General features: G+C 39.9%; 1 protein-coding gene across 4 annotated transcripts; it reads left to right on the forward strand.

Moving 5' to 3' along the window:
• Positions 1 to 3,371: 3,371 nt before the first annotated feature.
• LOC147443539 (uncharacterized) lies at positions 3,372 to 25,256 on the forward strand. Of its 4 annotated transcripts, none has more exons than XM_086526338.1 (8): positions 3,372 to 3,791; positions 20,423 to 20,485; positions 20,581 to 20,715; positions 20,783 to 20,869; positions 20,989 to 21,066; positions 24,563 to 24,706; positions 24,783 to 24,864; positions 24,981 to 25,256. In XM_086526338.1, exons 2-7 carry the CDS (start codon positions 20,462 to 20,464, stop codon positions 24,852 to 24,854), a joined length of 540 nt encoding a protein of 179 aa, XP_086382464.1. In that variant the 5' UTR covers positions 3,372 to 3,791; positions 20,423 to 20,461; the 3' UTR covers positions 24,855 to 24,864; positions 24,981 to 25,256. The 4 variants fall into 4 exon arrangements, with proteins under 4 accessions (XP_086382464.1, XP_086382463.1, XP_086382465.1 ...); XM_086526337.1 differs by having other exon boundaries at positions 3,375 to 3,791; positions 20,572 to 20,715; XM_086526339.1 differs by lacking the exon at positions 20,989 to 21,066 and having other exon boundaries at positions 3,376 to 3,791; positions 20,572 to 20,715.

Raw genomic sequence — 25,256 nt, forward strand, 5'->3', positions numbered from 1 at the left:
AGGGTGTACATAGTGCATCGATTTTCACTATTACCAGTACCACTGTATTTTTTCTACAATAAGGAGGAGTTGGTAGCGCGTAAAACATCTCGAGGAAGCTATCCGTGGGCTGACGACATGAGGTAAGCAGGTGCGTCAGATGGCATCGAGTGGCGTCAGGAGGTCGAACGGGGTCAATATTTGCACGTGGATGAATACGGACACAACGTGGGTGTTTTCTTGTGAGAGGTATGTAGAAAGGTCATCATTGGGACTACTTTTTGGGGCCACTTCACGTGGTTGCGAGACGTATTATTGAAAAGAAATGAGTGCCAGGTGTGCGGATGATGCAAAAAGGTGACAACTATGCACTGCGAGGTCAGTTTTTGGCCTGTTCTGGGTCCGTTTGAGGTCATCTAAAAGGCCAAGGGTACCCAACTAATAAAGCTAAGTGTGGGAACTGAAAAAATAGAGAGAAGACCAGAAAAAACGTGGAGAAGAGAGGAGGAACACACGCAAGTGTGTTTTTGTTGTTTTTGGAGCATTTTTTGGCCCTAAACTGCTCATCCGATGTCGGATTTGAGCACTTTGACATTGTAGAGTGGGGTTTTTGGGCGTTCTGGACGCAATGGCGGTGTCCATTTTGCCAAATTACTCACAAATTTTCTGCTATTTTTCTGTGTAATCTTCTCCGGTGAGTGAAGCCTCCGCTTAACTTTGTGGTTGTATGTTGTGTATTTCTTCAATACCGTGTAAACTATTTGCCCCATTGGTGTTGGGCTGAGCTTCATTGAGTCTAAACAACAGCAATTTTCCTCCTTTGAGTTGAATTGAGAGTGTGTGTGTGTGAGTGTGTATGTGTGAGTGTTGAGTGGGCAAGTGGGAAATCTCTCTCTTCTCACTCCGTCTGTGTGTTTCCTGTCTTGGCCAGGCTGGTTGTGTAAGCCCAGTGGTGCCCCAGAATGTGTGTGTGTATCATCCCAAGAGTGTGTGTCGGGTCATTATAGAGGCGTTGTGTGTGTTTCCATCCCGCTCACAACGTGTTTGCAAGTGCTTACTCAAGCATCATACATGGGGCCACAAGATGCATCCTCTGACATCTCGGTGGTTAATCATGTAGAGCACATTCCCAACAAGGCTATGTTTGAGCCCGAGATTGACAAAATGATCAAGACGATCATGGAGTCAAAAAGGCTTATCTATGATGACATGAAAAGTGAGGTCGATATGCCATTGTATGGTGAAGCACGAGTGTCTAGATTGAAGTCCCTCCTGGTTCTTCTCAACATGCAGGCAAAGTTTGGATGGATTGACACTAGCATCATAGCACTTTTCAGGTGATCTATTACAATGTGTCTACTTCAATACAAAACTATAAATATATAATGTACCAAATTACATACACAAGTATTTTGTGTTTTTTCTCTTTGTAGATTTCTCAAAGAGCACGTACTGCCAGCTGATAATGTGATGCTAGATTCCAGAGAGGAAGCAAGAAAGATCTTGCGAAAGTTGGGGATGGATTACAATTTCATTCACGCTTTTCTTAACAACCGCATCCTTTTCAGAAGAGAATACATGGACATGGAGAAGTGTCCAAAATGTGATATCGAGAGATATAGATCTCCACGTACAAAAAGTGCCACAGAAGGTGTTGTGACACTTTCCTCTACTATCGTGCATCAATAATTTCTTCTAATACAAGTCCATGGCTGCTCTAGCATCATGGCACAAGGAGAATAGATCTTCAGACGGTGTGCTACAAATCCCTGCAGATTGTACGACATGGAAGCATATTGATGACACATGGCTGGATTTTACCAGGGAAGCTTGAAATTTGCTTCTCGACGTGGCTATGGATGGCATAAATCCATTTGGTCAGAGATCGACATCTTACAGTGTATGGCCAGTTGTCGTTGTCAACTACAACATTGTTCCGTGGTTGACGACCAAGAATGGGCACCTATTTCTAAGCTTGATTGTGCAGGGGCCGTATAAAGTAAAATATATGGATGTGTATCCTTGTCCATTATTGGAAGAGATACAACAATTGTGGACTGGCATAGAAGTTGTGGATATGAGCCAACACTCAAGTCAACGCAATGCCTTGATCAGAGGCATTCTAATGTGGACCATGCATGACTATCCCGGACTAATAGAATGCTCAGGTGATACTCAAACTCACACAGTTTTTCTCATGTGGATTTATTGTCATGTGTATACATGGAGGGCTCCTAACTTTATGTTGATGAGCGCATGAGATAAAGGAACCTTGATTGAATTTTCTTCTTTTTGCATGAGTGGGAAATCATAGGGACAAGGTGGTTTGATGATCACTTTTGAATTGTAGCAGCATTTTAAAGAGGTGGAAGAATAGGTGTATTGGAAGCACTCTTGTGTAATATATTTGAGCGTCATATATGTTACATTTGAAAAGCATTTGTAGAGTTACATTTCCAAAGGTAAGTACAATGTGATTACAGTTTCTTGGTCTTTTTTAGAACCGCTCCAAAGGATCTTTGCATATTAATATCAAAATGTATGGAAGAAACTCAAGATTATTGTCTGTAATGATATTTAGGAAATCTTGCATTTTAGTTGCAATTTTGGCAAATGCTATCGCTCCTTTGTAGGTTAAAATTAAATTTTAACTTTTGATTGACTTACACATATATTTAGTTTGAAGTCCCTAATAACTTTATCTAAGATTGTGTATGCATTTCCAAGCTTGCAGGTAGTGTACACAATTTGAGATGCTATTTTGATGGAATTTTGTACTGCCATCCACTTGTGAGAGATTTAGTGTTAGATACTAAATGTAGCCATGCATGTTGTACCATTTGCCATATCGTCTTGGTTTGGTAGTAATTTTTGAGGTGTTGTCAGGTGTTAGTTCTTGCAGGTGTTGTAATTATTATGGGTAAACTTTCTTTATGAATTATGATGGAAGAGCTTTATCCTTTTGATATATCCCCTTTGTGTATTTTTTTGTCTTGTGCATTTACTTGAGTTGACTGCCAAAGTTCTTTTACTTTGTGTGATGTAGGAAAAGAGTGGTTGCATATTGGAAATACTATTTGTGCTCAATCACAAATCACTTAAATGATAGGAGGGATATAAAGTTTTTCTACTGTAAGCTTAAGTGGCTTGCAAAGTTGCATATGGTTAGAATATTCTCAAATCCTAGTTTATAGATCTATTTAAATGGTAGGAGGGATATAAACTTTTCTAGTGCAAGATTAAGTCACATTGCAAAGTTGCATACACAAGGAGTTTCCACTTCTTTCCTATATAGAAAGTTGGGACCTGGGTACGTTTTTACTAGCTAGTGTGGTCTTTGACTTTTCTCAGACCTGGAGAACGTGTTTTTCTAGGTACCAAAGGCTGCAAATTCCCTCTCTCTCTCTCTCTCGGATTTTTATGACCTCTCTATCCTATCCCAATATCGTACTTGCCCTAGCTTGTACTGCTTTCTTTGAGTCGCGCGTTAGCTGCAATGGCGTCACTTCTCATTGCCCCTGCTCATTCCCCCCTCACGCGAGTTAACGCGCATTAGCTGCAATGGCATCACTTCTCGATGCCCCTGCTCATTCCTTCCTCGCGCGTGTTAACGCCAATGCTAATTGACTGTAGCGCGCTGCAGCTGTTTGCTTTGGTGCGGAATCAAGGTACTGAAAGCTGCACGCTGCCAAGGCATTACCTAGCTACACGTGTTCGTTCGATTCTCCTCCAACACATCCAGCGCGCTGCTACAGCAGCTCTCGTCGATCAGTAGTTTGCACGCGGATTCATTTTCAAGCTTGATAATTAAGGTTGGTCGACTTGTCTCATAAAACATTTTAATATGTTTGTGCAGCCATTTGATGCATTTGAGAGAGAGAGAGAGAGAGAGAGAGAGAGAGAAGGGAATGAAATGAAATGTTACATTCAATGTCTTCTAATAATGTTAACAATCTTGGTGGGACGTAATACAATGTCTGAGTATAAAAAAAATAAAATGAAATGTTATATTAAACGTCTTCTAAACCAAAATGACATGTGAGATCAAATTGATACAAGCTTGGTGGATTTAAGACAATGTATGTGTGTGTGTGTGTGTGTTTGTGTGTGTGTGTGTGTGTGTGTGAGAGAGAGAGAGAGAGAGAGAGAGAAATGAAATAACATGTTATATTAAACGTCGTCTAAAGGCCAAAATGATATGTGAGACCAAATTAATACAATCTTGGTGGATTTAAAACTGTGTGTGTGTGTGTGTCTTTCTCACAAAGAGAGTTTCATACACACACACACACACACAGAAATGCGACTAAATGTTATATTAAACATCTGCTAATGGCCAAAATGACATGTGAAACCAAATGATACAATCTTGGTGGATTTCATTCAATGTATGAGTATAAAATAAAATAAAGTAAATTGAAAGTTGAATTGAACATGAGTGTTCGAGAATGTATGACTTTGGGCTCTGTCAGAGGATGTATTGCATCTATCGTTGAACACAATAGTTAATTTTTGTCTCTGTAAATAGTTGTATTGAAGGTCTCTTATGTTGTGCCAGAATAATCCTCATTCTCTGACAGAGCGCTCAATGGTATTGTTAGTCAATATACATTTGGTATATGTGGATTGGAAGTTTGAGAGAGAGAGAGAGAGAGAGAGAGAGAGAGAGAGATCTAGAGTACACGCAATCCTTCATTAAAACGACATAAAGAGACAAGGACACCTAGCTAGGATTTTCCTAGGTTGCCCTTCTTTTGACTTTTCTCTATACCTAGAGAATTGGTTTCTCCAGGTATAAAACTTATCCAAAGGGCCGGAATTCTCTCACTCTCTCTCCCTTGCACAAATTTTCCTTGACCTCTCTCTACCCTATCCAGCCCATACTTGCCCTAGCTAGGACTTTCTTCTGTACGCTTTGATTCTGCTGCAACAATGGCGTAACTCCAGTGTGCTAGTTGCCTTCAGGCCCTCTTCTTCCCTCGCGATAGCTTAGTGCTCAGCTGCATCTTTGCAGCGCACGCTGTGTTGTCTGTCACGTCATCAGCTTCATCACTTGCGTGTCGAACTACAGATCGAACGTCGGAGGCGCCAGCTCTCAATGAGCGTTGCTGCTTCACGGGCGCCCTCTACGTGTACAGGCGTCGTTTCTCCACGTCGCAGTGCTGCAGCTATATCGATGTGCATTGCGGCTAGCTAGCAGCTTTAGCCTTCGACAGATAAGGTTGGTCTTGATTTTTATTAACCTTAATCATTTGTATAATTTGTATATTGTGCTATTTGAGGCATTTGGAGAGAGAGAGAGAGAGAGAGAGAGAGAGAGAGAGAGAGAGAGAGAGAGAGAGAGAGAGAGAGAGAGAGATGAAATGAAATAAAATGTTATATAAGATGTCTTCTAAAGGCCAAAATGAGTTGTGAGACCAAATTGATACAATCCTAGTGGATTCAATATTTTTTGGTATAAAACCAAATAAAGTAAAATGAAAGCTAAAATGAAGATGAGTGTCGAAGGATGTCCTATTTAGGGTGTTGTCCCATCAGTCCTAGCTTGAAGAGCATCGTCAATGTCCATCTCTATAAATAGTTGTATCAATGTCTCTCATTTTGGGCTAGGTAGAATAGTCTCGATTCTCTAACAAAGCTCTGTCAATGTCATGGTGGCTCTTGCAGATGTAAATGTCTATCTCTCCCAAGCTCAATGGCTTTGTTTATCAATATACCTTTGATATAAGTGGATTTGAAGTTAGAGAGAGAGAGAGAGAGTACACCCAAGTCTTTATACAAAAGACATGCTAAAGAGAGAGACATTTGTAGGGTCCTTCACTGTAGCTGTACAACCCAGAAATTCATCAAGAAAAACACTAAGTGATTCTTTTAAGGGACATGTACATGGCTCGGCATATCGAGTCTATAAATTTTTAAAAACCAAAAAGAATTCTTCGACTCATGAAAATTTTGAGTCAAACCTAATTGGGTCTCCCCGTTATGGGCAAAGCCTTTCCTCCCTTATAAGGTTCCTACGGTCGGTAATTCCTTTGTCCCTCCTGGTGTAGGCATTGGAACTCTTTGCATCATCTGTTATTACGTGCATCTGCTGCCTTGCAATAAGCATTACGAACATTGTTTAATCGTTATCTATGTCTAATGCTATAGGTGTAGCGATTTTGCATTACACATGAAACCCAAAAGTTACTTGAGCGATCTTTTAAAAAAATTAACATGACGGTAGATAGCAAATCTTTGACCATTTCGGATAGTGTTGACCTTAGAAAAATAGTTTGGCATTGCAGGTACATTTTCTAATCTACGTGCTTGTTCGATGGAGGTGGGCAAGGAAGTTGTCCTTGAGCTAACTAATTTGTTAATGGCAACCCAAGATATAGAGAAGCCGTGGGAGGAGAGTTCTTATTATTTGTTTGGTCAATCTAAACCAAAAACCACCTTTTTACATATATGGATTAATGATCATGTTGGGTGGGATGGGAATCTAGAGCTCCTTCTTTTGAAAGAGAGTCTGCGTCTTGTTGATTACTACATAGTCTATTGGCGCACGGAGTCCAGTTTGGTATCTGTAGATGTTATCTTAGAAAGAATGGAAGAACTTTCATCTATTATTCCTTCTAGAAAACTACTTTTAGGTAACTCCTATTATTCTCTTTTGTGGAGATGAGCAATGGATGTCACAAATTTTATGTAATTTGAAAGATTTGATGTAATGTCTCAATGCTTTACTTTGTGTCAACTTATAAAGACTATTGTTTTTTAATTTGATGAAGGTTTTAAGTGAAGAAATATAAGAAATTTGAAATATACTCTATGTTCCACTTTTGTGTCAAATAGATGAAGCCTAGAGACACAAGGCTACATAGGTGCCAATGTAATTATAAGTGCAAGCATATCTCTCTTGGGTATGAGCTTGTTACTAGCAGGACATCTTACGAGCACCTTCGTCATGATCGCAATGGGGATCTTCATCCAAGCATGCGTATTGGAAATTTTGAGCATCCCACCTCCAACTCTCAACCTAGTTTTGCGGTTGAGACTGCTCAAACATCATCACATCAAGTAACTAGAAAACAATGGTGTTCATGCAAAGCATATTGCTATGGTGGAAGGTTCGTAGCTCCATCAACCTATAAAAGACATCAGGATGCTAAGGCTAGATATCGAGAAATAAACTCGGTATTTGGAATTCAAAGTATACATGATTCACAGTGTCAAGAAACCATTGTACCTACAAGCACAAATGAACTTCAATCGGAGTTGAATTGTCAAATTCTTGAATATAGTACTTTTGAAGCTATTGTAGATCAAAATCACAATCAAGGCTTTGAAGAGAATGTGTCTGCTATCTTCCTTGGCTATGAAGCTCCTGCAATTTTTGAAGGTAGTCAAAACCTTGAAGAGCATGAGAATGCAAGGACTCTTGACAATGCAACCCCTATTAATTTTGTTTGGTGTAGAAAGTTTGAGTTCTCTCTTGGTGAAGCTTCCAGACAGTTGGGAAGGCAACCTTGGTGGCATCAATGCTCCATCATGTTGGCCAGAGTTGAACACAATGTACAGAAGCCTCGGTATGGTAGACAATGAGAGATATCTCATTTGTATGGGTCTAAAGGGATATACTCATCATCCTATTTTGTACGACCCAATAAATGAGGATAATTATGTGGGAAATGTTGTGTTGTGCTTATGCCAACAACCTGAAGGATGCAAGGGTAGGAAATTGAAAGGGGATTGTCCTCGTTGCTGTGAAAGATGCACAAAGTGTGCTTTGCCTTGAAAACAAATGATTTTCTTTGACTATCTTCCTATTCAAAAGCAGCTAGAGCTTATATTTTCTTCTTGTACCATGTGCCACGACATCTTGTGTATGTGGTCGCAAGGACATATGGTTGAATCGGTCGGCCACAGATTTATCTATGGTTATTGATGAATTCTGGGATGGTGCCAAGTGTAAGGATCTCCAAGACTTTTGGAACCCTGCTTCAACCTTTGAGCTTCCTGTCATTTGTGAAAGATGTAGACACTCTTACAAGGCATGGCCATCAACAAATGCTGTTGAGGAGTTATCCTTGAATTGGACCAAGGATCAATAAATGTATCCTTTTACATGCAAGTCGTGTCGTAGATTGATCAAAAGCCCGAAGAGGACCGTCAAGGTATCTGCCTTCTTCCAAAGCAATAGCTTCTTGCTCATTTTTTGAAATTTTATCTATAGTTTTGTATCTTGATTGGATCTTTTTCTATTTTGATTGTTAGGGAGATCCTCGAAACTTTGCACTACTGCTCCATTGGGACGGTTTTCAATCATCAAAAATGACACAAAAAAAATTGTGGGGTTGCGGAAATTAGAGTTTTGAACACTGGAAAGAACTCTATTTTACAGCCTATACCGATTTTATTTGTCCCTTTCAGCTGCAAGAAGATTATTGGAGCCTCTGGAGATATTTTTCATGTGTTTTTGGAGCCACTAGTGAGGGAGTTAGAGAAATTATATGTAGATGGATTTCAAGTTAATTTCAACTATCCTTCTCACTTGATTGATGCGGCATTAGTCTCTTCAACAAACATCCGATTGCGTGCAATGGTAATGATGGTCAATGGAGACCACCCTACTCAATGCAAGATTGGGCTATTTAAGGATGGTGGACAACACTTTTGTCGTAGGGACAAGGCATCTTCCACTTTGGATTCATCAAGCTCAAGCTTTCAAGGAAGATATCTCTATGACAAAAATCGCTTCCAATATTTGAAGAGAAGTATAGTTGAAATGCAAGCTTCCTTGTCTCAATCCATTAGAGTAACTTCTCAGACTCAACGTGAAGAGATACGAAAGAGTGTGGGGTTGAGTGGAAAATCAAGCTTATGGATATTATATAAGATTTATGGATTTGACTTGTCATTGGATCTTGTCTATGACATAATTCACATTCTCTCATTGAATGTTTTTCAAAAGTATTTATCATTGCTTATGAAGAACTCAACCAATGACATGAAGCGCGGGATTGGTGATATATCAGCAAGGGCCCTAAGTTGTGCTCCATCAAGATTACGCCATGGACGTTGGCATAGAAACCCAAGCAAGTACCATGAAAGCTACAAGGCACAAGAGAACCAAAAATTTATACAATGGTGTCTTCCATTTGTCTTGCTTAAGGTAGAGGGTTTTCCAAAAATAGTGGAAGACTTGGGACTCTTGTTGATTGATGTTGCCCACATATTTTTTAACTATACCAGAGACCATGGGTGGTCTAAGGAGGCTATAAAACTAGCACAAACCCTTCTTGCATCTTGGAGAGTCAGGAGTGAAGAGTCATTGGGTGCAAACTCTTCATCACTCGAGCATGTGGCAGGTATGACTTCTTTGTGGTGTCTACAAACCAGCTTCTCTAAGTCATACGATCTTTGAGGTAATTCTAACTTAAGATGTATTTTATTCTAAAGGTAGTGGAGACATTCAAGATGATGTTATTCGCCATAGAAATCATGATGTTGTCTGGTGCTTTATAAATGAACGCCTTGTCTCTATATATGTCAACATCAAGTCGAACAACAAAGAGAGTGAAATCTCCTTTACAAACTTCCAAAAGAGAAAGCTTCTTACATGGGTCTTGTCCCAAATTCAAAACGATAAGGATAGATTGTTTCCTTATCAGAGATTATATGGAGAGCTCCACTCTGCAATCATGGCACCCCAAGGACACAGGATAGATGAGGGCAATATTCTTCACTGTCAACAATGGCACAAAAATGGAATCTTGAGAGTATCATCCATCATAAAGGCAAAGGAGTTGTGGAATGCTCCCGTAGCATATGGATGTGACTATCCATCTGGGAGATCCATTCATGAGAAAGGCATCATCATTGGTCCACGAAGGAAAAACTGGAGACTACCATCAAGTGAGGAGGAACGATTTATGAGTCAGTATGGATTCAATGCTGCTAAACTGCTACAACACAAGAAGCTTCCATTCAAAGGAGAAGTATTTAGTATACGAGATACAGTTGTGGTGAGATCTGATAATTATCAAGAGAATGCAGCTTCTGTAGGTGAGTGGAAATCGCAAATCAGATCCTTCTTTACTATGCAATCCCAGGAAGAAACTCTACTATTTTTTTGTGCAGATTAATATAGATAATCAATCCTGGTTGAAGAAGATGTTGAAAAGTTGAATGTGGATCCGATAACAGGAATGAGCGTACTGCATGTCACCCCTATGCCTTTCTCTTGGGATTGTATAAGAAAAGTCAATTTACTACTAAACAAGCTTATCCCATGGAGGTTTCAGAATTGTATTATTGCCTATGAGACTAAATATCTAGGCATTCATAGGCGCTTATAGAGTGTTGGACGTGTTGGATGTGTACCTCCATGGCTTGAGGAGAATGACATAGTCCAAGTCAAAGTGTTTGTGGATGAAGAATCTTCCTCTTGTCAACTACAATATGCTGTTGTTCAAGAGGTACACTCTAATCTAAAGCGAGTACGGCTAACAAAACTTCAAGCAATGAATAGCAACTATGCCCAATGGAGAACGACTACAGAAGATGAGGATTGGAAGCTTACATCAACTTGCTCATCTGTAGTCCAAGGATGGAAAGTTTTAAAGCAAACAAGAGTTACAGATTAGGATGGAAAAGTGAAGTTCCTACCATGTATGTGGCAGCAGTCGCGATATGCATCACAATGGATATTATTTATCTCTTGCTCTATGTAGAAGCTATGCTTTTATGTCTCTTTTTTTCAATTTTCATAAATGATATTAGAGACATGTTATTTTATTAAAAGTTTAAAGTGGTGTTGATTTTTTAATTTGTATTCATATTGTACTTAATTATTTATCACAAAGCTTAGATGTCTTTTTAACAGTATTTAAGTGCTGTCAATTTTTTTTTAATTCATAGCTTATATGGCTGAGAATAATGTCCCTATTCCTTCATACGATGATATCTTTGGCCCACCCGAACCAAAGTTAAGAGAGACAAATAGAATGTATGGAAAGAAGCTTTTGGAGATGTACTTCGGAGAGCAACATAGAGTGCACTTAGACAACTATAGGATGGTTAGAGGATGGTTTAAGAACTCTCCTTTTGTGGACGATTTGCGCCACAATTGCCTTGAGCAACAAAAAATTCGCGATCTTATTTCAACTAAGAGCAATGAAATAGCACCTTTGAAGTTTGGACTCGGCAAGGCAACCTACCAATGGGAGGAGACCCACATTTATCAGTTTGTGCTGACCTATGCACAATCACAACAAAAATATGATAAGAAGAAGACTACAAATGATGTAAGTGTGTATATATTTTCTAAGCATAAAGATATTTGGCTTCATAGGGGCCTTATGAAAGAAATTAACTAAACTTATTTTACTTTTCAAGGCACACGGGACTGCAAAAAAATAAATTGCAGGTACTATTGCTTTGAAAGGTTCAACTGTAGAGACGGTACTTATATTTTGACCTTTCTTTCTTATATATTAAATGTATATGCCCTATATTTACTTACTTATGTGTTTATATAGGCGTTGTCAGGAGTTTTTTGGAGCAAGGGATTGCGCATATGTACATACACATGCATGGTGCATCGAATAAAGAATTGCCCATTTTTCTGAGCCAGGTGGTTACGTGGGGTCCACATGTGTACAAGTAGGACAGGGTGTACATAGTGCATCGATTTTCACTATTACCAGAACCACTGTATTTTTTCTACAATAAGGAGGAGTTGGTAGCGCGTAGAACTTCTCGAGGAAGCTATCCGCGGGCCGACAACATGAGGTAAGCAGGTGCATCAGATGCGATCGAGTGGCGTCAAGAGGTCGAACGGGGTCAATATTTGCACGTGGATGAATACGGACACAACGTGGGTGTTTTCTTGTGAGAGGTATGCAGAAAGGTCATCATTAGGACCACTTTTGGGGGCCACTTCACGTGGTTGCGAGACGCATTATTGAAAAGAAATGAGTGCCAGGTGTGCGGATGATGCAAAAAGGTGACAACTATGCACTGCGAGGTCAGTTTTTGGCATGTTCGGGGTACGTTTGAAGTCATCTAAAAGGTCAAGGGTGCCCAACTAATAAAGTTAAGTGTGGGAACTGAAAAAACAGAGAAGACTAGAAAAAACGTGGAGAAGAGAGGAGGAACAGCCGCAAGTGTGTTTTTGCTGTTTTTGGAGCATTTTTTGGCCCTAAACTGCTCATCTGAGGTCGGATTTGAGCACTTTGACATTGTAGACTGGGGTTTTTGGGCGTTCCGGACACAATGGAGCTGTTCATTTTGTCGAATTCCTCACAGATTTTCTACTATTTTTCTTTGTAATCTTCTCCGGTGAGTGAAGCCTCTGCTTAACTTTGTGGTTGTATCTTGTGTATTTCCTCAATACCGTGTAAACTATTTGCCCCATTGGTGTTGGGTTGAGCTTCATTGAGTCTAAACAATAGCAATTTTCCTCCTTTGAGTTGAATTGAGAGTGTGTGTGTGTGAGTGTGTATGTGTGAGTGTTGAGTGGGCAAGTGGGAAATCTCTCTCTTCTCACTCCGTCTGTGTGTTTCCTGTCTTGGCCAGGCTGGTTGTGTAAGCCGAGTGGTGCCCCATAATGTGTGTGTGTATCATCCCAAGAGTGTGTGTCGGGTCATTATAGAGGCGTTGTGTGTGTTTCCATCCCGCTCACATTCTTTTGGCGCCCCCACGGAGGATCTTCTTCGAGTACCTTCTGCTTCGAGCTTCGAGCTTCGAGATTGGGGATTACAGGTTACAGGTTACAGGGACAGGTACAGGTATAGGTGATTCACACAGGTACAGGTAGCTGGAGTACAGTGATATACTAGCAGTGATGTCACTTGCAGTTGTTGTGGGTATGCATCACTTGGCGCCTATTTGAGCGCATTGTGTGCTGGATTATACGTTACTTGTGGAAACTATCATTGTACGCATTTGTGGAGCCGTACTTGGTTGTATTTGGCAATCCCAGCCATTTTTGAGACTTGGTCTGGAAGATAGTCATTTCTGAGAATTGACTATACGCGATTTGCATTAGCCTTCGTGTGAGGGTCGATAGCGTGAGGTTTTTATTGAGCTGGGGGATTCTGAAATGTGGAGATCCTTTCGGTGATACAGGTAGCGGGAGCACCCTTTTTGTGACCTCGCCATAGGCTATGTACTAGTGAGTCCTACTTGATGCTCGGGTTCTATTGTTGACAGTTTATGCATACATATACACTCTATATTTGGGGTTCCTACTGCTCTATTTCTGGGGAAACTCTACCAAAATTTTTCCAAGTTATGATGGCTGGTTTTTTGGTCTTTTGAGCCATTTATACTGTTATGCTGCTGAAATTTTGGCAAAATCAGAGGTTAAGTCATGTGTGCCTTCTTGGGAGCTTCATGGTTGGCTTTAACGGATGATCAAAATGGCCTGCAATTCACTCCATTTCATTTAACTCAAAGAATCCAGATTAAATGTTCATGTGTCCAGGAAGATTTTTTTCAAGCAGCACATAGTCTTTATGTTTGGGCCAAGAAGATTACGAGAGATCTTGGAATTTCCTTTGCCTGTTGTAATTTCGATGATCAACTATGAAAACTCATTTGATGTGCATGTGTTTGTCCTCATCTAAAGTTGAGTTCCATTGAAGTTTTTGGCGATTGGGTAGTCAAAAGTTTTCGGTTCTTGCAGGTGTGTTCAAAGTGGTTCTCAAAGCAATATAACTTGGGTAGCCATGGCTTTCTCTTATCAGGAGTTTCATGGAAGAAGTGATGAAGATGTGGAAGATTTTTTGGAAAAGATGGAGGTTGCCTGCATTAGCAACCAGATTCATGACCCTGCGCAGATGTTACGTCTTCTCCAAATTTGTTTGAAGAGTGATGCACGATTCTGGTCCAAAACATTTGAAGAGGAGTTGCTTGCAGCGGATCCACCTGTAAGATTGAGTTGGGATAATCTAAGGCATGGGTTGGAAGTGGAGTTTGTGAAGATAGAAGATCCTGACAAAGTGTGGCAAGAAGTACAAGGTTTGGTGCAAAAGGAAGGTGAGCCAATAGATGCGTACATACGTAAGTTCTCATTGGCATGGGAGCGGATGTGCAATGCCTTAGCACCACAGGTACCCCCGCTTGACATGATGAAGAAGGACAGGTTCTTGGCTGGTCTTTGAGAGAATATACGTTGGAGAGTGGAGCTAAAGAAGCCTAGGACATATGAAGATGCACTAGAGGTAGCAAGGAACAAAGAGTGGAAGTTGAGGAAAATGAGCCAGTTAGGGGTGGAGTCTATGCCCATGAGGTCTCAATTTCAGCCTATAGAGTCTTTACAAGGTCGCATGTCAGGGGTTCATCATGAACCAGTGGTTCCTGTTACTAGTCACGTTATGCCAGCAATGGTCACTACATCGGTGCAAGATGATGGGCTAAGGCACGACATGAGGCAAGTGGTAGATTTGATGAAGAATCTCAGCCTAAACATGCTAGGTCAAGTGGGAAATAATCGAGGTCGAGGAAGGTTTGCAAATCAGCCAGGAGGTGAAGAAAGGCCTAGGAATGGTGTTGGACAAAGCAATGGTAGGTTTTGGAGGCAGACGCCCACATGTTACAATTGTGGAGAGTTGGGTCACATCACCCTGCAATGTGATAAGCCACCAAGGATGGGGGGAGACATGTATCCATTGCCAAGACAGTGCCAACTAGGTCAAATGATTATGGCATCGAAATTAAGGGAGACGAAGGAACTAGTGGAGTGACCCAGGAGAAAAAGAGAAAGACGAAAGTGCTAAGTGTAGTCACCTTGGAGAAGGCATCAAAGCTAGAGGATACATTAGTGATGCCTATTGGGAAGAGGACCACAGAGGATAAGGAAGGAGGAAGTGCCCCAGGTCCTAGTAAGAAGAAAGGAAAGAGCCATGAAGGCGAGGATGTCAAGGCCAAGAGGAAAATGAGAGCTCGTTGAAAGTTTCATGTTTCAGATTTTCCACTAGGGGATAGGCAATTAAGCTATGACTTGAAAGAGGATCTGACGAGCAAGAAGGCAGATGTTATTTTTGGGCAGCTTATAGAGATGGTGCCCAAGCTAAAGCGACAATGGAAGAGGATGGTTAACCCAATGGAGAAAGAGCCAGAGAGAGGTTCAGTAAAGGTGTTGGCAATGGATGAGCTACCAGACATTTGTCTAATAGTAGATGTGTGGCATAAATGGAAAAATTTGGGACAAGGTTATGTGGATGGCAGAGCCCAAATATGTGTCATAACACACTCATGCGTTGAGAAGATGGGTCTCGCAGTGGCTGGGGTGTCAGGTTTTCGGATCAGATTGGCAAACGATCAAAAAGTAAAATTCTTGGGTGTTGTAAAGAGCTTAGAAGTGGAGGCATATGATGCAAAGGCAGTGGTTGATTTTCATGTGATGCCAGCAGGTTTGGGAGCATATCCTATTATACTGGGCAGACCATGGTTACGTGCAGTGGGAGCTGTTTAAGATTGGCGACATGGTACGATTAGCCTCTATGGAAAGACAGGTACTAAGAAGCTTTATAATATGGACACAAGGAAACGACTAGAGGAGCTTTATGAAGATGAGGATGAGTCTAGTGATGAAGACTCTTCCACGGTGACAGATGAGGACAGTGATAGCACTACCAGCAGTGATGAGGATGTTGATGTTGCATTTCTTTTGATGGACAAAGAAATCCAGGAGTTTGGTTTAGTTGCATTTGCGAATGAGGTTGAAGATGAAAGTGAAGGGCCTTATGAACTGATTAAAGGGCTGATGCAAACCAAGGTTGAGTTGTCAAAGAAGCACGAATTGATAACACAAATGATCAGTGGAGACCTCTCAGCTATGGAGAAGGATATATATTTGCAGATGCTGGCTAGTTTTCTTGATTTGTTCATTACTTCATATGAAGAGATCAGAGGGTTCAAGGGCGAAGAGATGCATATAGAGCTGAAAGAAGGTGCTAAGCCAGTGCGGCAAAGGCTAAGAAGGATGGGTCAAGAGCAAATGGAAGCCTTGCAAGAAGAGGTGGACAAGTTGTTGAAGGCAGGGTTCATAGTCCCTTTGGAGACCACAGAATGGGTGAGTCCAGTTGTAGTCAGTCCAAAGAAGGATGGGAAGTGGAGAATTTGTGTAGATTTTAAACCCTTAAACGCAGCCACTAAGAAGAACCCATATCCTCTTCCATTCATCGATCAGATCTTGGATTCAGTGACAGGTTATGAGAGGTACAGTGTCTGTGATGGTTTTTCAAGCTATTTTCAATTGAAGATTGCTCTTAAAGACCGCTTTTATTACGCCATGGGGCTGCTATTGCTACACAGTATTTCCATTTGGGTTGTCAAATGGACCTTCCTTCTATCAAGAGAGAGTAAATTGGGTGTTGGAACCCTTCATTGGTAGTTGTGTTAAAGCTTTTATGGATGACTTCTGTGTTTATAGCAGTAGGGTTGAACACCATGAGAAGCTATAGATGGTATTGGCTCGATATGATGAATGTGGAGGACAACTAAATCCAAAGAAATGTCATCTAGCTCAGCCAAGGGTGAAGTTATTGGGCCACATGGTGTCAGAAAATGGCATTGAGGCTGATCTAGACAAGGTTAAGTCTATTATTCTTCTTCCATCACCTACGAGTACGAAGCAATTGGCAACCTTTATACACAAAGTGAAGTACATGGCAAGGTTTATTCCATTGTCTTCTCAGATTCTTTATCCATTACAACAAGTGGCAAAGCATGATCCATTGCAATGGGATGACAAGTGTGAAGAAGTGTTTCAAGAGGTGAAAGAGGTGTTAAGGGGGTTGTCAGCCATGCAGGCTCCTGATTGGGAGAAAGCTTTTTATGTAAATCCCTCAATAGGGGATGATGCCATTGGAGCCATGCTATTGCAAAAGGGGAAGGGCAGCCATTATATGAGGCCAGTGTATTGTGCAAGCCGAGTGAAGTTGGTAGCGGAGAGAAAGTTCTAGGAAGTAGAGCTACTGATGGCCAGTGTAATATTTCCTTGTCGACGATTTCGTCATTACTTCCTACCACGGCCTTTTGTTTTCTTGACGAGTTATGCCTTTTTGCCACAGTTAATTAATGGTACTAACATGTCAAATGGGGTGAAGAAATGGGTAATTGAGCTGCAAGAGTTTGAGTTCTCTTATCTAGTGGAAGATAGTACAAGGGCTACCCTAGCTGATTTGTTGACCTACAAGGAGAATCCCCTTATTGTCAAGGAAGAGGTGGTTAGAAAGGTAGTTGAAGAAGTGCCACAGATCAGCAATGCACATGTGTTGTTCTTTGATGGTTCATACAGAAAGAGCCATGATGCAGCTTCAGGGGGTACAACACTTTATGATCCAGAGGGGAAGCTAGTATGCAAGAGAGGGTTCAAATTGGATGCTCATAGTAACAATGAGGCTGAATATGCTACTCTGGAAGCTGGATTACACATTTGTTTGAAGCATGGGGTTCGAAGGTTGAGCATAAAAGGTGATGCCTTGTTAGTGGTGAAGCAAGTGTTGGGTGTGTGGAAGAGCAAGAACACCTCATTGAAGCAAATGTGCTTCAGAATTAAAGGCTCTAAATGGAGAGGCACATGAAGCAGCTCAAGGCATGATTGGGGAGCTATTTGTGTTGAGGACCACATTACCTCTTTATCATGGCCGGGAAAGTTTGGCTCAAGAAGAGGAGTTTTTGCTAACAGGAATCATTCCAAAGGAGATTCAGAAGTCTAAGAAGTATGGCTTTGTGCGTAGATCATACAGGTACAAATTGATTGGTGATGTCTTATACATGAAAGGGGCTGATCTCGTGTTGAGACGTGTACCTTGACGGGAGGAGCTTTATAGAGTGTTGGAAGACAATCATGAAGGCGCATGTGGTGGCCATTTTGCTCTAAAGATCACCTTGCATAAGATTTTGCAAGAGGGGTATGTATGGCCTAGTTTACACAAGGATGTTCACACATGGTGTAGGTCTTGCAATAGGTGTCAAGCATTTGGGAAGAGAGTGTTGAAGCCAGAGCTACAAAAAACCATTATGGCGTTTGATGTGTTTGAAAAGTGGGGGATTGATGCAATAGGCGCGTTACCTATCACAAGCAGGGGCAAAAGCTATATCTTGAGGGCAGTGGACTATCTCTCTAGATGGGCAGAGGCTATAGCAGTAAAACAGATCACTGCAAAGGATGTGGCAAAATTTGTGTATGATGAAATATGTTGCAAGTTTGGGGTGCCATTAGAGCTACTTTCAGATAAGGGGCCAGGATTTAGAGCTAAACTGCTAGACTTCTTATGCACAAAGATGAAGATTAGGCACCAGCATACCACTCCTTATTACCCGCAGTGTAATGGCTTAAATGATAGATTCAATGGTGAGTTGGTACAAATTCTTTCTAAAGTGACAGAGCACCAAGGAAAGAATTGGGATTTCGAATTTCCTAGTGCATTATGGGCTTATCGTACTTCGGTGAAGACAAGTACAGGGTTTACTCCATTTCATTTGGTGTATGGAAAGGAATCACTATTGCCTGTAGAGGTAGAGTTGCCTGCGGTCAAGATGTTAGAGAAGTTGCTTTGGCCACCTAGTGATGCATTCAAAGAGAGGCTCTTGCAGTTACAAGAGGTCCAGTTGGATAGGACGAGCGCATTAGAGCATTATGGGCAGATGCAGGATAAGGCTTTGGCAAAGATAAATGAAAAGTTCAAAAGTAACCGTATCAAGAAACATGACTTGGTTTTGCGCTACAACAGTAAGCTGGACAACACCTTCCAAAAGAAGTTTCAAATTAAGTGGGAAGGCCCTTTCAAGGTAGTGGAGTGTTTCCAAATGGCACATATCAGCTGGCTAACCTGGATGGTGTTCTACATAAGTCAAGGGTAAATGGATTGCGTCTTAAATTGTATCATGCTAGATTGATGATGGTGGAGCAAGATGAGCTGTCTCTGGATCAAGCAGTGTTGGTGAGGGATGAGGAGACATGTGACGCGGCGAGTCTAATATCTCTCTTTGTTGCTGCTGATCATGAATGATCTAGTAGGCTAGGGGATGGGCAAATTATGTCAGGAGTTTTTTGGAGCAAGGGATTGCGCATATGTACATACACATGCATGGTGCATCGAATAAAGAATTGCGCTTTTTTCAGAGCCAGGTGGTTACGTGGGGCCCACATGTGTACAGGTAGGACAGGGTGTACATAGTGCATCGATTTTCACTATTACCAGTACCACTGTATTTTTTCTACAATAAGGAGGAGTTGGTAGCACGTAAAACTTCTCGAGGAAGCTATCCGCGGGCCGACGACATGAGGTAAGCAGGTGTGTCAGATGGCATCGAGTGGCGTCAAGAGGTCGAACGGGGTCAATATTTGCACGTGGATGAATACGGACACAATGTGGGTGTTTTCTTGTGAGAGGTATGCAGAAAGGTCATCATTAGGACCACTTTTTGGGGCCACTTCACGTGTTTGCGAGACGCATTATTGAAAAGAAATGAGTGCTAGGTGTGCGGATGATGCAAAAAGGTGACAACTATGCACTGCGAGGTCAGTTTCTGGCCTGTTCTGGGTCCATTTGAGGTCATCTAAAAGGCCAAGGGTGACCAACTAATAAAGCCAAGTGTGGGAACTGAAGAAATAGAGAGAAGACCAGAAAAAACGTGGAGAAGAGAGGAGGAACAGCCGCAAGTGTGTTTTTGCTGTTTTTGGAGCATTTTTTGGCCCTAAACTGCTCATCCGAGGTCGGATTTGAGCACTTTGACATTGTAGAGTGGGGTTTTTGGGCGTTCTGGACGCAATGGCGGTGTCCATTTTGCCAAATTCCTCACAAATTTTCTGCTATTTTTCTGTGTAATCTTCTCCGGTGAGTGAAGCCTCCGCTTAACTTTGTGGTTGTATGTTGTGTATTTCTTCAATACCGTGTAAACTATTTGCCCCATTGGTGTTGGGCTGAGCTTCATTGAGTCTAAACAACAGCAATTTGTCTCCTTTGAGTTGAATTGAGAGTGTGTGTGAGTGTGTATGTGTGAGTGTTGAGTGGGCAAGTGGGAAATCTCTCTCTTCTCACTCCGTATGTGTGTTTCCTGACTCGGCCAGGCTAGTTGTGTAAGCCGAGTGGTGCCTCATAATGTGTGTGTGTGTGTGTGTGTATCATCCCAAGAGTGTGTGTCGGGTCATTATAGAGGCTTTGTGTGTGTTTCCATCCCGCTCACAGCATCTAGCTTTGAGCTAGTAGACGTATCTCCTAAATTATGTGATGATGTCGGAAAGGAGACCCATGTGGATTGTATGCCATTGGTGATACAAAATCAAGCTGTGGGCACATCGAGACTAATTGGTTGATTGAAAATGGTGTCTTTTCATAACTTTATCAATTGATTGTCTTTACAAGAATTATGAACAAAATTTAGTGCTTTCATGTTACTAAGGTTAAAATTGAAGTCTTATGAAATGGTTTATCCATTATAGAGACACGATTTACTCTCTTTGTGGAGGAAAACCAAAAGTATGGAATCTTCATTGCAGGAGCAGGTATATGTTTTTCTCAAGTAATATAGATACATAAAAATAAAACGATCATAAAAAAGTTTTTGTGTACTTATTTTTGTCTTCTATAGGAATTTCAGTTTCAAGACCTCAATTTAGATAATGTGGATGCATCTTTTTCGTCCTTTGGAGCATTGTTATCGAATGGCAATGTTAAAAGAGTCAAAGCCATGCCAGAGCAAAGAGAAAGTCTTTTGAGTGACATGCCATTGAAGGTAATGGCATGTGTTTTGTTTTTACAGATAAAGATTCTCATATTTGTTTTATATTTTTTAACATTAGTTGGAATATGAGACTGTGGATTCTGTTTCATCATCATGTCAAGCAAATAATCATGAGGCTTCACAAAAAAGTACTAGAGAGAGAAAGGTGACAATCTCTACTTCAATGACATTTTAAATATTCTTTTTTTGACTTGTACTCAATGTAATAAGGTGCATAGTGCTAAACTTCTTCAAGAAGATTTTGTTTGTGGGATTATTTAACAGATTAGTGCAAAGCTTAAAGAGTCTCTTGCTACTAAGCTTGGAAAAGAAACTTCCAAGAAGATAAAGAAGAAAACAAAGGTAGTGTTAAAAGTTAACTTGCATGTGTAAGCAATAAATTAGCTCATTTTTTAGCAAAAGAGAGGTTTGAGTTTGGAGGAAATGAGCGTGAATTTGGTGAGGTGGTTGGTTGATAGTGGAAGGGTTATCATTGAAAGGCAACTTGATCATGAGTTGACTTTTGATGAATTGAAAGTGGTTTTCATGTAAGCGATCAAGTGCAAAATAGACCATGTTGAACATTTTATTTCATGTTATTTGTCGTTCGCTTGGCGATTGAACATTTTATTGTTTTAGAACCAATTAATTTTCTCTATTGAGTTAATGAAGTTATTTTTTATTTGCAAAGACATTAAAGTTCAATATTAAAATGTAGTCACTTTAAATCATAAGTTTGACAAAAGTTTCAAGAGAAATCTACTTGATTATGAGTAGTTTTATTGTTACTTTGAATTGTATGTGATAGAAATCTGACTTAATCTTCTTTAATCAAAGTTGTTAGTTTACTGATTAGTGTGATGTGCGTTATAGTGGATGATCCAAAATTGACGCAAAGATGGTAGATTGTTTGGTTTAAAGGCTAAAAAATGATTAATATATATCTATAGATCAATCAATTTGTTTATTTTTGTAAGAAACAAATTTAAATGTCCATTCAATATTTTATATGTAAAATTTTGTAGGACATCCCTCCAATTTTCTATATAGCAATTTTTTATGGACATCCATCTCATTTTCTATATGTAAAAGTTTGTAGGACGTTTCCCTAATTTTCTATATAGCAATTTCTTATAGACGTCTATCTAATTTTCTATATGTAAAAGTTACAATTTCTAGGTACACTACCTAGGAAATGTTCCATTTTTTCTACATTGCACTTTTTCTAGTTTGATTGTATCAATCTAGAAAAGTATATAGGAAATTCTCTATTTTTATATATATAGAAAACGTTTCAAAAGTCCTTGTGATATGGCTGGGATTCTTGGCTTGCTAGTTGAATAGGTGTCACATTGGGGTAATGATTCAATTGTAGAAAAGCTTGGTAGCTTCTATTTGTGACTCACTTCACTTGATGGTTTGACTCTTTAAGCGGGGCATTGTTATTAGTAGACGAACACCTTGTCTCTACATATGTCAACAATAACTCGAACAACAAAGAGAGTGAAATCTCCTTTATGAACTTCCAAAAGAGAAAGCTTCTTACATGGGTCTTGTCCCAAATTCAAAACGATAAGGATAGATTGTTTCCTTATCAAAGATTATATGGAGAGCTCCACTCTGCAATCATGGCACCCCAAGGACACAGGATAGATGAGGGCAATATTCCTCATTGTCAACAATGGCAATATTCTTCATTGTCAACAATGGCACAAAAATGGAATCTTGAGAGTATCATCCATCATAAAGGCAAAGGAGTTGTGGAATGCTCACGTAGCATATGGATGTGACTATCCATGTGGGAGATCCATTCATGAGAAAGGCATCATCATTGGTCCACGAAGGAAAAACTGGAGACTGCCATCAAGTGAGGAGGAACAATTTATGAGTCAGTATGGATTCCATGCTGCTATAGTGCTACAACACAAGAAGGTTCTATTCAAAGAAGTATTTAGTGTAGGAGATACAGTTGTGGTGACATCTGATAATTATCAAAAGAATACAGCTTCTGTAGGTGAGTGGAAAGCACGAATCAGATCCTTCTTTACTTTGCAGTCCCAGGAAAAAATTCTACTATTTTTTTGGTACAGATTATTATAGACACTCAATCCTGGTTGAAGACGATGTTGAAAAGTTGAATGTGGATCCGATTACAGGAATGAGCATACTGCATGTCACCCCTATGCCTTTCTCTTGCGATTGTATAAGAAAAGTCAATTTACTACTACACAAGTTTATCCCGTGGAGGTTTCAGAATTGTATTATTGCCTATGATTGTTGGATGTGTTGGATGTGTACCTCCATGGCTTGAGGAGAATGACATAGTCCAAGTCAAAGAGTTTGTGGATGAAGAATCTTCCTCTTGTCAACTAGCATATGCTCTTGTTCGAGAGGTAGACTCTAGTCTACAACGAGTACGGCTAACAAAACTTCAAGCAATGAATAGCAGCTATGCCCAATGGGGAACGACTACACAAGATGAGGATTGGAAGCTTATATCAACTTGCTCATCTGTAGTCCAAGGATGGAAAGGTTTAAAGCAAACTAGAGTTACAGATCAAGATGGAAAAGTGAAGTTCCTACCATGTATGTGGCAGCAGGCATGATATGCATCAAACTGGATATTATTTATCTCTTGCTCTATGTAGAAGCTATGCTTTTCTGTTTCTTTTTTTCAATTTTCATGAAGGATTTTAGAGATATATTAATTTTTTAAAAGTTTAAAGTGGTGTCGATTTTTTAATTTGTATTCATATTGTACTTTTATTTATCACAAAGCTTAGATGTCTTTTTAATAGTACTTAAGTGGTGTCAATTTTTTAAAAATTCATGGCTTAGATGGCTGAGAATAATGTCCCTATTCCTTCATACGATGACATCTTTTGCCCACCCGAACCAAAGTTAAGAGAGCCAAATGGAATGTATCGAAAGAAACTTTTGGAGATGTTCTTCGACGAGCAACATAGAGTGCTCTTAGACAACTATAGGATGGTTAGAGGATGGTTTAAGAACTATCCTTTTGTGGACGATTTGCGCCACAATGGCCTTGAGCAACAAAAAATGCACGATCTTATTTCAACTAGGATCGGTGAATTAGCACCTTTGAAGTGTGGACGAGGCAAGGCAACCTACCAATGGGAGGAGACACATATTTATCAGTTTGTGCTGACCTATGCACAATCGCAACAAAAATATGATCAGAAGAAGACTACGAATGATGTAAGTGTGTATATATTTTCTAAGCATAAAGATATTTGGCTTCATAGGGCTCTTATGAAAGAAATTAACTAAACTCATCTTACTTTTCAAGGCACACGGGACTGCAAAAATAGAAACTACTCGTACTATTGCTTTGAAAGGTTCAACTATAGAGACGGTACTTATATTTTGACCTTTCTTTCTTATATATTAAATGTATATACCATGTATTTACTTACTTATGTGTTTGTATAGGCGTCTAGCATTGGGCTAGTAGATGTATCCCCTAAATTATGTGATGAGGTCTGAAAGGCGACCCATGTGGATTGTATGCCATTGGCGATACAAAATCAAGCTAAGGGCACATCGAGACTAATTGATTCATTGAAAATTGTGAGTCTTTTCATAACTTTATGAATTGATTGTCTTTACAAGAATTATGAACAAAATTTAGTACTTTCATGTTACTAAGTTTAAAATTGAAGTCTTATGAAATGGTTTATCCACTATAGAGACAAGATTTACTCTCTATGTGGAAGAAAACCAAAAGTATGGAATCTTCATTGCAGGAGCAGGTATATGTTTTTCTCAAGTAATATAGATACATGAAAATAAAACGATCATAAAAAAGATTTTGTGTACTTCTTTTGGTCTTCTATAGGAATTTCAGTTTGAAGACCTCAAATTAGATAATGTGGATGGATCTTTTCCGTCTATTGGAGCATTGTTATCGAATGGCAATGTTAAAAGAGTCAAAGCCATGCCAGAGCAAAGAGAAAGTCTTTTGAGTGACATTCCATTGAAGGTAATGCCACTAATGGCATGTGTTTTGTTTTTACACATAAAGATTCTCATATATGTTTTATATTTTTTAACATTAGTTGGGATATGAAGCTATGGATTCTATTTCATCATCATGTCAAGCAATCACGGGGCTTCACAAAAAGTACTAGAGAGAGAAAGGTGACAATCTCTACTTCAATGAAATTTTAAATATTCTTTCTTTGACTTATACTCAATGTAATAAGGTGCATAGTGTTAAGAAGATTACATATTTTTTTTGTGGGATTATTTAACAGATTAGTGCAAAGCTTAAAGAGTCTCTTGCTACTAAGCTTGGAAAAGAAACTTCCAAGAAGATAAAGAAGAAAACAAAGGTAGTGTTAAAAGTTAACTTGCATGTGTTTGAAGGAAATGAGAGTGAATTTGGTGAGGTGGTTGGTTGATAGTGGGAGGGTTATCATTGAAAGGCAACTTGATCATGAGTTGACTTTCAATGAATTGAAAGTTGTTTTCATGTAAACGATCAAGTGCAGAACAGACCATGTTGAACATTATATTTCGTGTTATTTGTC

Source organism: Adiantum capillus-veneris, chromosome 13, assembly GCF_014529385.1.
Source record: "Adiantum capillus-veneris isolate H3 chromosome 13, ASM1452938v2, whole genome shotgun sequence".
Taxonomy (NCBI): domain Eukaryota; kingdom Viridiplantae; phylum Streptophyta; class Polypodiopsida; order Polypodiales; family Pteridaceae; genus Adiantum; species Adiantum capillus-veneris.